The sequence below is a fragment of the Oncorhynchus clarkii genome, chromosome 2 (genome assembly GCF_045791955.1).
Source record: "Oncorhynchus clarkii lewisi isolate Uvic-CL-2024 chromosome 2, UVic_Ocla_1.0, whole genome shotgun sequence".
NCBI classification, from domain to species: Eukaryota; Metazoa; Chordata; class Actinopteri; order Salmoniformes; family Salmonidae; genus Oncorhynchus; species Oncorhynchus clarkii.
Window position 1 is genome coordinate 95473283 of NC_092148.1, and position 12356 is coordinate 95485638.

A 12356-nucleotide genomic window follows, 5' to 3' on the forward strand; every position below is an offset into this window, starting at 1 on the left:
TATGGTAACAGTAACACCATACTATAGTGTATATGGTAACAGCATACTAGAGTGTATATGGTAACAGTAACAACATACTAGAGTGTATATGGTAACAGTAACAACATACTAGAGTGTATATGGTAACACCATACTAGAGTGTATATGGTAACACCATACTAGAGTGTATATGGTAACACCATACTAGAGTGTATATGGTAACACCATACTAGAGTGTATATGGTAACAACATACTAGAGTGTATATGGTAACAACATACTAGAGTGTATATGGTAACAACATACTAGAGTGTATATGGTAACAACATACTAGAGTGTATATGGTAACAGTAACACCATACTAGAGTGTATATGCTAACAGTAACACCATACTAGAGTGTATATGGTAACACCATACTAGAGTGTATATGGTAACAGCATACTAGAGTGTATATGGTAACAGTAACACCATACTAGAGTGTATATGGTAACACCATACTAGAGTGTATATGGTAACAGTAACACCACACTAGAGTGTATATGGTAACAGTAACACCATACTAGAGTGCATATGGTAACAACATACTAGAGTGTATATGGTAACACCATACTAGAGTGTATATGGTAACAGCATACTAGAGTGTATATGGTAACAGTACCACCATACTAGAGTGTATATGGTAACAACATACTAGAGTGTATATGGTAACAACATACTAGAGTGTATATGGTAACAGTAACACCATACTAGAGTGTATATGGTAGCAACATACTAGAGTGTATATGGTAACAGTAACACCATACTAGAGTGTATATGGAAACAACATACTAGAGTGTATATGGTAACAGTAACAACATACTAGAGTGTATATAGTAACAACATACTAGAGTGTATATGGTAACAACATACTAGAGTGTATATGGTAAAAGTAACACCATACTAGAGTGTATATGGTAACAACATACTAGAGTGTATATGGTAACAACATACTAGAGTGTATGTGGTAACAACATACCAGAGTGTATATGGTAACAACATACTAGAGTGTATATGGTAACAACATACTAGAGTGTATATGGTAAAAACATACTAGAGTGTATATGGTAACAACATACTAGAGTGTATATGGTAACAACATACTAGAGTGTATATGGTAACAGTAACAAAATACTAGAGTGTATATGGTAACACCATACTAGAGTGTATATGGTAACAGTAACACCATACTAGAGTGTTTATGGTAACAACATACTAGAGTGTATATGGTAACAACATACTAGAGTGTATATGGTAACAACATACTAGAGTGTATATGGTAACAGTAACACCATACTAGAGTGTATATGGTAACAGCATACTAGAGTGTATATGGTAACAGTAACAACATACTAGAGTGTATATGGTAACAACATACTAGAGTGTATATGGTAACAACATACTAGAGTGTATATGGTAAAAGTAACACCATACTAGAGTGTATATGGTAACACCATACTAGAGTGTATATGGTAACACCATACTAGAGTGTATATGGTAACAACATACTAGAGTGTATATGGTAACAACATACTAGAGTGTATATGGTAACAACATACTAGAGTGTATATGGTAACAACATACTAGAGTGTATATGGTAACAACATACTAGAGTGTATATGGTAACAACATACTAGAGTGTATATGGTAACAACATACTAGAGTGTATATGGTAACAGTAACACCATACTAGAGTGTATATGCTAACACCATACTAGAGTGTATATGGTAACAACATACTAGAGTGTATATGGTAACAGTAACACCATACTAGAGTGTATATGGTAACAACATACTAGAGTGTATATGGTAACACCATACTATAGTGTATATGGTAACAACATACTAGAGTGTATATGGTAACAACATACTAGAGTGTATATGGTAACAACATACTAGAGTGTATATGGTAACAACATACTAGAGTGTATATGGTAACAACATACTAGAGTGTATATGGTAACAACATACTAGAGTGTATATGGTAACAGTAACACCATACTAGAGTGTTTATGGTAACAGTAACACCATACTAGAGTGTATATGGTAACAGTAACACCATACTAGAGTGTATATGGTAACAACATACTAGAGTGTATATGGTAACAGCATACTAGAGTGTATATGGTAACAGTAACACCATACTAGAGTGTATATGCTAACACCATACTAGAGTGTATATGGTAACAACATACTAGAGTGTATATGGTAACAACATACTAGAGTGTATATGGTAACAACATACTAGAGTGTATATGGTAACAACATACTAGAGTGTATATGGTAACAGTAACACCATACTAGAGTGTATATGCTAACACCATACTAGAGTGTATATGGTAACAACATACTAGAGTGTATATGGTAACAGTAACACCATACTAGAGTGTATATGGTAACAACATACTCGAGTGTATATGGTAACACCATGCTATAGTGTATATGGTAACAACATACTAGAGTGTATATGGTAACAACATACTAGAGTGTATATGGTAACAACATACTAGAGTGTATATGGTAACAACATACTAGAGTGTGTATGGTAACAACATACTAGAGTGTATATGGTAACAACATACTAGAGTGTATATGGTAACAGTAACACCATACTAGAGTGTTTATGGTAACAGTAACACCATACTAGAGTGTATATGGTAACAGTAACACCATACTAGAGTGTATATGGTAACAACATACTAGAGTGTATATGGTAACAGCATACTAGAGTGTATATGGTAACAGTACCACCATACTAGAGTGTATATGGTAACAACATACTAGAGTGTATATGGTAACAGTAACAACATACTAGAGTGTATATGGTAACAACATACTAGAGTGTATATGATAACAACATACTAGAGTGTATATGGTAACAACATACTAGAGTGTATATGGTAACAACATACTAGAGTGTATATGGTAACAGTAACACCATACTAGAGTGTTTATGGTAACAACATACTAGAGTGTATATGGTAACAACATACTAGAGTGTATATGGTAACAGTAACAACATACTAGAGTGTATATGGTAACAACATACTAGAGTGTATGTGGTAACAACATACTAGAGTGTATATGGTAACAACATACTAGAGTGTATATGGTAACAGTAACACCATACTAGTGTGTATATGGTAACAACATACTAGAGTGTATATGGTAACAACATACTAGAGTGTATATGGTAACAGTAACACCATACTAGAGTGTATATGGTAACAGTAACACCATACTAGAGTGTATATGGTAACAACATACTAGAGTGTATATGGTAACAACATACTAGAGTGTATATGGTAACACCATACTAGAGTGTATATGGTAAAAGTAACACCATACTAGAGTATATATGGTAACACCATACTAGAGTGTATATGGTAAAAGTAACACCATACTAGAGTATATATGGTAACACCATACTAGAGTATATATGGTAACACCATACTAGAGTGTATATGGTAACAACATACTAGAGTGTATATGGTAACAGTAACAACATAATAGAGTGTATACGGTAACACCATACTAGATTATATATGGTAACACCATACTAGAGTGTATATGGTAACAACATACTAGAGTGTATATGGTAACAGTAACAACATAATAGAGTGTATACGGTAACAACATACTAGACTGTATATGGTAACAGTAACAACATACTAGAGTGTATATGGTAACAACATACTAGAGTGTATATGGTAACAGTAACAACATACTAGAGTGTATATGGTAACAGTAACAACATAATAGAGTGTATACGGTAACAACATACTAGACTGTATATGGTAACAGTAACAACATACTAGAGTGTATATGGTAACAACATACTAGAGTGTATATGGTAACAGTAACACCATACTAGAGTGTATATGGTAACAACATACTAGAGTGTATATGGTAACAACATACTAGAGTGTATATGGTAACAGTAACACCATACTAGAGTGTATATGGTAACAGTAACACCATACTATAGTGTATATGGTAACAACATACTAGAGTGTATATGGTAACAGTAACACCATACTAGAGTGTATATGGTAACAACATACTAGAGTGTATATGGTAACAGTAACAACATACTAGAGTGTATATGGTAACAACATACTAGAGTGTATTTGGTAAAAGTGCTTGTGGGAGGCATGTGATGTGATGTCAATTGATAGTGTCTATAGTGACGTCGGGCCCAGTGTCCCGCCAGCACGAGGCCAGCAGAGGACAACCTTGAGACCTCTGCCAACACACTCATAAATCTGGCACTGTCACATTGGTGCTCAGGCCCGGAGTTCACACACACGCACACGCACACGCACACACACACACACACACACACACACACACACACACACACACACACACACACACTAACACTTCCCAAAGGCCAAAGAGAAACACTGATGTCAAATGTAATCTAATCCTTGTTAGAAAGTTAGCTAGGGTTCTGGCCAAAACATTACGGTGTGGAACTGTGCCTTTATGACTTTAGTCTAAATTGACAATGATTGAGCTGTATAGTCAAAGCCAAGTCACATGTCACGTCATTCAAGAGTCAGAACACATGGAAAGAAAGCTAACATTACAGAAATAGAGCAAGAGGCACCAAGAGAGAAAGAGGGAGGGGTAGGGGAGGATAAGAGACAGACAGGAGAGGGTAGAGGAGGAGAAGAGACAGACAGGAGAGGAGAGAGGAGGAGAAGAGACAGACAGGAGAGGATAGAGGAGGAGAAGAGACAGACAGGAGAGGAGAGAGGAGGAGAAGAGACAGACATGAGAGGATAGAGGAGGATAAGAGACAGACAGGAGAGGAGAGAGGAGGAGAAGAGACAGACAGGAGAGGAGAGAGGAGGAGAAGAGACAGACAGGAGAGGATAGAGGAGGAGAAGAGACATACAGGAGAGGATAGAGGAGGAGAAGAGACAGACAGGAGAGGATAGAGGAGGAGAAGGGAGACAGGAGAGGATAGAGGAGGAGAAGAGACAGACAGGGGAGGATAGAGGAGAAGAGGCAGACAGGAGAGGGTAGAGGAGGAGAAGAGACAGACAGGAGAGGATAGAGGAGGAGAAGAGACAGACAGGAGAGGGTAGAGGAGGAGAAGAGACAGACAGGAGAGGATAGAGGAGGAGAAGAGACAGACAGGAGAGGATAGAGGAGGAGAAGAGACAGACAGGAGAGGGTAGAGGAGGAGAAGAGACAGACAGGAGAGGATAGAGGAGGAGAAGAGAGACAGGAGAGGATAGAGGAGGAGAAGAGACAGACAGGAGAGGATAGAGGAGGAGAAGAGACAGACATGAGAGGATAGAAGAGGAGAAGAGACAGACAGGAGAGGATAGAGGAGGAGAAGAGACAGACATGAGAGGATAGAGGAGGAGAAGAGACAGACAGGAGAGGAGAGAGGAGGAGAAGAGACAGCCAGGAGAGGATAGAGGAGGAGAAGAGACAGACAGGAGAGGGTAGAGGAGGAGAAGAGACAGACAGGAGAGGATAGAGGAGGAGAAGAGACAGACAGGAGAGGGTAGAGGAGGAGAAGAGACAGACAGGAGAGGATAGAGGAGGAGAAGAGACAGACAGGAGAGCATAGAGGAGGAGAAGAGACAGACAGGAGAGGGTAGAGGAGGAGAAGAGACAGACAGGGGAGGATAGAGGAGAAGAGAGACAGGAGAGGGTAGAGGAGGAGAAGAAACAGACAGGAGAGGATAGAGGAGGAGAAGAGACAGACAGGAGAGGGTAGAGGAGGAGAAGAGACAGACAGGAGAGGATAGAGGAGGAGAAGAGAGACAGGAGAGGATAGAGGAGGAGAAGAGACAGACAGGAGAGGGAGGGGTAGAGGAGGAGAAGAGACAGACAGGAGAGGGTAGAGGAGAAGAGACATACAGGAGAGGATAGAGGATAAGAGACAGACAGGAGAGGATAGAGGAGGAGAAGAGACAGACAGGAGAGGGTAGAGGAGGAGAAGAGACAGACAGGAGAGGGTAGAGGAGGAGAAGAGACAGACAGGAGAGGGAGGGTAGAGGAGGAGAAGAGACAGACAGGGAGGGTTCAGCGAGAGCAGGAGGGTAGAGAACTGGCTCTCCCTGAGCCAAGGAAGAAGGACAACAACAATACAAGGAAACCATAGTCAGGGAACGGGATTAAAGGTCAATAGGCTGGACGAACTTTGAGCTTGACCAATCACAGTGAGGAATAGGGAGAGCTTGACCAATAAGAGTCAAGGAGAGGGGAGAGCCAACAATTAATTTTGAAAACGATCACATCTGTTCTAAAACGGTCACTACTGACAACAGCTGTGCTTTCTCAAAACTCATGTTTTGCACCTGGAAACAGAAAAGTATCTGTTTTGAAATGGTGCTCCGTATGTTTGTGTTGTGTAGAATCCCACTTGATAAATGATAAGAAGAGTTCCCACTATATGGCCAAGATGGAAAATCAGAATGGGCTATATCGTAAACATCAAAATAATAAAATACACTTTTCTGGTCTTAATTTAAAGGTTCAAATGTAGGCATAAGGTTCGCAGTGTGGTTAGTGTTAGGGTTTAAACATCAGATTCTAAGAAGAGAAATTGTAAAACTTCGGGCTTGCACATTGGCCAGATAGTGACAACCAATAAGAAGGGAGTTGTACTCACCACACCCTGCAGTGTCGGGGGGATCAGTCCACAGTACACAGGGATGTAGGCACTGCAGACACAGGCCTAGATCAGAACACAACATGTTATTATGAGTCTAGGACACAGACACAGGCCTAGATCAGAACAGACACAGGCCTAGATCAGAACAGACACAGGCCTAGATCAGAACACAACATGTTATTATGAGTCTAGGACACACACACGCAGGCACGCACACACACACACACACACACACACACGTACGCACATTATTATTTAGACAACATCACAACACAAATGAAAACGTGTGTGTGTGTGTGTGTGTGTGTGTGCGTGCCTGCGTGTGTGTGTGTGTGTGTGTGTGTGCGTGCCTGCGTGTGTGTGTGTGTGTGTGTGTGTGTGTGTGTATGTGTGTGTGTGTGTGTGTGTGTGTGTGTGTGTGTGTGTGTTTGTGGCACAATTTCCTGGTCTTGTGTGTCAATGTCTCGATCGGTGACATCGTAATGGAACGTCTCAGTATTTAATGCCTACTGGTTTCAGTTCAGAAGATACTTTGGCTCTAGGTGAGGACTTGAGACACTCACGTGCATTAGGATCAATGAGTCAGTCGGAGTGTTGGTATCGATATCTGGGTTATATGGCTATGAGATGTTTAATGATCTGTGTCTGTCTCAATAACAGTTAGAAATGTTAGTTACCTACATTTCTAAGTATTTAATGCAAATCAGCTTCAATTCACAGCAAGTCAATGTTTCAAAACTCTCACCTGCACTTAGCATTATGAATATGAGATGTTTCGTGCCAGTCTCAAAACGAGCTCTCTATTGGCCGCTTTCCCAAACAGAAGTTAAAGCTAGTCTGGACTAAAAAAAATCCCTTCCAATAGTAATGTCTCAGACAGACTGACAAAGAAGTTACCATAGAACTGTCCTGACTAGTGGCGGTCACGAAATTTCATCAGCCGGTGATTGTGAAGCAAATAACTGGTCAGTGTCACGGTAGTTGACCGTTAATTAACATAAACACATTTAGCATCTCCTGGACTCCACAGACAGACATAGACTAAAAGCCACTTTAAAAAGTATAATAAATCCATGTAATATAGCCTACACCTTCACAATAAACCCATTATTTATTTTAGACCGGTCTAAAGAAGCATGATAATAGAAAATGTCGCCTAACAGAACAGAATAGCACACTCTGAGTTGTCTGTTAGGTCCTGATCTGGCTGATCTGGCCATATGGCTGTGGGCTACACCAGTTCATTTAGCAGACAACATTTGCGTAGAATTCGATGGCATTATTTTATATTATTATTTATATTATGAAGAATACAATTGAACAAAGCTGAATAAAATCTTAATATTTTCTCCAAACGATTTGAGGGATTGTGCAGCTGCGGCTATTCTGTGTCGAAGCGGTTACGAGAGAAATAGGTACTGCTATATGCTTCATTTAGAGTTATTTATGTAACTTTAGTTGTTCTACAAACATGGGCCTATATGTTTTGATGTTTAATACATTGTAAGGCTGCACGATGAGACTCTAATGATAATTAGAAAAAAAAAGTCGCTTGAAAGGCGTGAGCTCTGCTTAGTTTTTTTTGCGCAGGCTGTGCACACTCCAATAGTCACTCATTCACAATTTGACAAACCCTTGATAATGCATCGAATATCACGGTGGCATCCCCTTTGTGGCCGCAATGCCCCCTAAAAAAACATGCCTTTTGTGGCCTGGGGAGCTGTGTTGTGGCCTTCTCCATTTGAGTGTTTTGCAATCCAAAGCGTCAGTAACGCGGCTCTCCGTCATGTGATTGGGTCTTTCTGACAGGCTACAACCGCGCGCGTCCTTATCCGATTCCGTAGCACATATCGAAGATGTATTAGTCTATGTCAATCTACTATCACCAATAGGACAAAAGTGGACCTATTCAATTCTGTGCGAGAAATAAATATTCCAAACATATTCTGGGACAGTGGTGGGATGCGATTGACCTCACATTATCTTCCCCTAAACGTGAAACAATATTTTAAAAAAGTTTAAATTAAAAATTAAAATAAAAAAAATGTTTGCCAAATTAGGCTCTACACTCCGTTGTAAAGCAGATTATTGTTCTTAAATGTAATACGTTATTTGGCTACTTTAGTTGTGATACTAACCTTATTAAAACATATAGGTCTGTGGGTTAGGCTTCATGAGGTGTGATACTAACCTTATTAAAACATATAGGCCTATGGGTTAGGCTTCATGAGGTGTGATACTAACCTTATTAAAACGTATAGGCCTATGGGTTAGGCTTCATGAGGTGTGATACTAACCTTATTAAAACGTATAGGCCTATGGGTTAGGCTTCATGGTGTGTGATACTAACCTTATTAAAACGTATAGACCTATGGGTTAGGCTTCATGAGGTGTGATACTAACCTTATTAAAACATATAGACCTATGGGTTAGGCTTCATGAGGTGTGCGACTATGATTTGAACCAAGTAGCAACAAAAAAAGGCATTGTTTCTTTTGCTGGGCATCCTTCACAAGTGATAATATATAATTCACAAGTGATGGGCTAATATTATCTCCCATCAGACTATTCTTGATTTAATCTTGTCTTTACATATACTAAATAATATACAGTTTAAGCAAAATATATTTAAACTCATTTTTTTTCTCACAATTCCTGACATGTAATCCTAGTAAAAATTCCCTGTCTTAGGTCAGTTAGGATTCCCTTTATTTATTTTAATCATGTGAAATGTCAGAATAATAGTAGAGAGAATGATTTATTTCAGCTTTTATTTCTTTCATCTCATGCCCAGTGATTCAGAAGTTTACATACACTCAAATAGTATTTGGTAGCATTCCTGACTGATGTCTTGAGATGTTGCTTCAATATATCCACATAATTTTCCAGCCTCATGATGCCATCTATTTTGTGAAGTGCACCAGTCCCTCCTGCAGCAAAGCACCCCCACAACATGATGCTGCCACCCCCGTGCTTCACCGTTGGGATGGTATTCTTCGGCTTGGAAGCCTCCCACTTTTTCCTCCAAACATAACGATGGTCATTATGGCCAAACAGTTCTATTTCTGTTTCATCAGACCAGAGGACATTTCTCCAAAAAGTACGATCTTGTGCAAACCGTAGTCTGACTTTTTTATGGCGGTTTTGGAGCAGTGGCTTCTTCCTTGCTGAGCGGCCTTTCAGGTTATGTAGATATAGGACTCGTTTTAATGTGGATATAGATACGTTTGTACCTGTGGCCTCCAGCATCTTCACAAGGTCCTTTGCTGTTGTTCTGAGATTGTTATTGACCAAATACCTATTTTCCACCATAATTTGCAAATAAATTCATTAAAAATCCTACAATGTGATTTTCTGGATTTTTTTTCTAATTTTGTCTGTCATAGTTGAAGTGTACATATGATGAAAATTACAGGCCTCTCTCAGCTTTTTAAGTGGGAAAACTTGCACAATTGGTGGCTGACTAAATACTTTTTTTCCCCATTGTACATAGAGAATGGAGGACGCTTTCCCATTGTTCATTTTCATGCCAGCCAGGTAGGCTATATTCCTGTTGTAAAGAGAAGCAATGTGCTTCATATTAGTAATGTTGAGAAATAAATATAGAACATGTACTGTATCTGTTGGGATCCTCCTCTTTTTATTAGAGGCCATCACTCTGTTTTCTCGTGCAATTGCATAGCCTATAGAAATGTTGTGCAACATGAGCTCATGGGTTCTCATGAAATGTTCGATTAGATTTACGATTACATTTGCAGTGATGTCAGAGTGATTAGAGGGACAACAGAGTGCTGAGTACCAGGCAGTTAGCCAGTTTGGCAGGATACTAATGACCATCAGCAGCATCAAAGCTTGAAGAAGCCTAATTAAAGTGACTAAACAGGTGAACGTGGTATTTGACTGCCTTCATGATTCGTGACCGCCGGTGTGGCGGTAATACGGTCACCACAACAGCCCTAGTCATGACACAACGGGATGTGTCAGATAACAAGCAGCATTAGTTCAGGTGCTTTGGAAAAATCACGATTTTGCAACTGTTAGCTTCTTTAGATGTTTGGAAGGGGAGGGGACATTTAGACTTGCAAAGAGAGAGGGTGGAGCTCCCTTGTTCCGGTTCCAATCTCTTCTGGACCCAGAACTTAATCAACCATCTGACAAATTACGCAAAATGTTTGTTCTGGGTTAACCTGAGATTAATTCAATAGAATAGAATCTCCATGGAGAATGTTTTTTTTTTGTCCAGGATCAGGCTTAATCTGTGTCTGGGAAACCAGTCCTATGTGTCTCAATGGTAATTTATTCCGATCAGAACATGTTTTGAGACCCTCACCTGCACCAGCTCCTCCTTGCTGTTGAAGTGGGACACCAAGACATTCTCTCCGTCGGTCACCCTGGTCAGTGATATGCCCAGCCTCCCTGTGGCTCTGTGGTGGGAATCGGGTGGCAGGGTTTTATACAGCATGTTACGCATGATCTTGACCAGGTTGAAAGACGGGTGCATAGGACCCAGGAAACGCTTCCGGGCATCCTTAGCCACATCAATGATGTTGGCGCCTGCCTCACCTGATGAGGAATCAAGAAGATGACAGAATATTGTTATTATACAGTAGGTCACAGATCATTAGACCTGCGCGTGTATGGTAACTTTATTTCGTGACGTCATAATGGGCGTTTCTATTATTGGCAACTGGAAAAACATGAATGTGTATCATTTTCCCAAGGTTGCCATCAAGCAGAACAGGGTGGGTAACAGTAGACAATCAACAAGAAAAAAGACAGGGCAGACAGCAAAAACAAGCACGAAACTGACACACACACACACACACACACAGTCAAATTATTATGTAATAATTAGAGTAAAGTTCAGCACTGCCTACCTAAACACGCTCCGGTGACCAGCGCAGATGCGGTGAGCGCCCCTGCCGATGCCCCGTATATGTGGCGGGCGTTGTGGACTAGAAAAGGACACTGTTCCAGTAGACAACTCGCTACACCAATATGATAGATCCCCAAGAAACCACAACCTGCAAAGGAAATGTTCCACGTAGAATCTAGAGGAAACATAGCTAGCCACTATCTGAGAGACAGTCGACTGAAAAGACAGAAAGCTCTGCAAAAGTTCACAACTAGTTATCTAAAGTGCTGGTAATACCACACAGTCTTTGAAAAAATTTCAGCTATTGGTAGTTGTTGTCCCCTTGTCGTTCCCTGAGCGATCTGTCTGTTTTCATATAGTTCAACACTTGACTGACTGTCAACAAGTTGATTGTCTTTCTGTTCTTGAAGACATCTTCACCATTCCCTTCCTCACACCGTTTATTATTTTTGTAAGGCAATTGCCTGTTGTTCGATAGTAACGTATTTGTCCAAAAAACAATCACTTTATCCAGGTGAAAACTGTTCAACATCTGTCATTGAAAGCTGTGTCCCCTCTCTGGCACTTTCGTTCTTCTCTGTCGCATTTGTGTACACAGCGAGGAGGAAGGGCGTGATGTTTAATCGCAATGTCCAATCAGAATCTGTATCCCTGAAACACCCGTTCTATCAGTGGCTGAGTTCCATGTGACGGTCTCCTCACCCTCTATCTGCCGTCACTCAGAATATCTTGGATTTTCTGAGAGGGGCTTTTCGGTGTCCCCGTTTGTCACCTGTCCCTGTCGCATTTCGACTATATCTTCTCTTACTCTTGAATGAAATTGGT

General features: G+C 40.2%; 1 protein-coding gene across 1 annotated transcript in view; it reads right to left on the reverse strand.

The window, feature by feature from the left end:
• LOC139376654 (patatin-like phospholipase domain-containing protein 2) overlaps positions 1 to 12119 on the reverse strand; it is a 32349-nt gene extending 20230 nt beyond the window's left edge. Inside the window, exons 1-3 of the mRNA XM_071119481.1 lie at positions 11533 to 12119; positions 10986 to 11218; positions 6653 to 6718 (exon numbers count right to left, since the gene is read on the reverse strand). Of these exons, the coding sequence (XP_070975582.1) occupies positions 6653 to 6718; positions 10986 to 11218; positions 11533 to 11719 (486 nt within the window). The 5' untranslated portion in view covers positions 11720 to 12119. The remainder of the gene's footprint in view (positions 1 to 6652; positions 6719 to 10985; positions 11219 to 11532) is intronic.
• Positions 12120 to 12356: the final 237 nt, after the last annotated feature.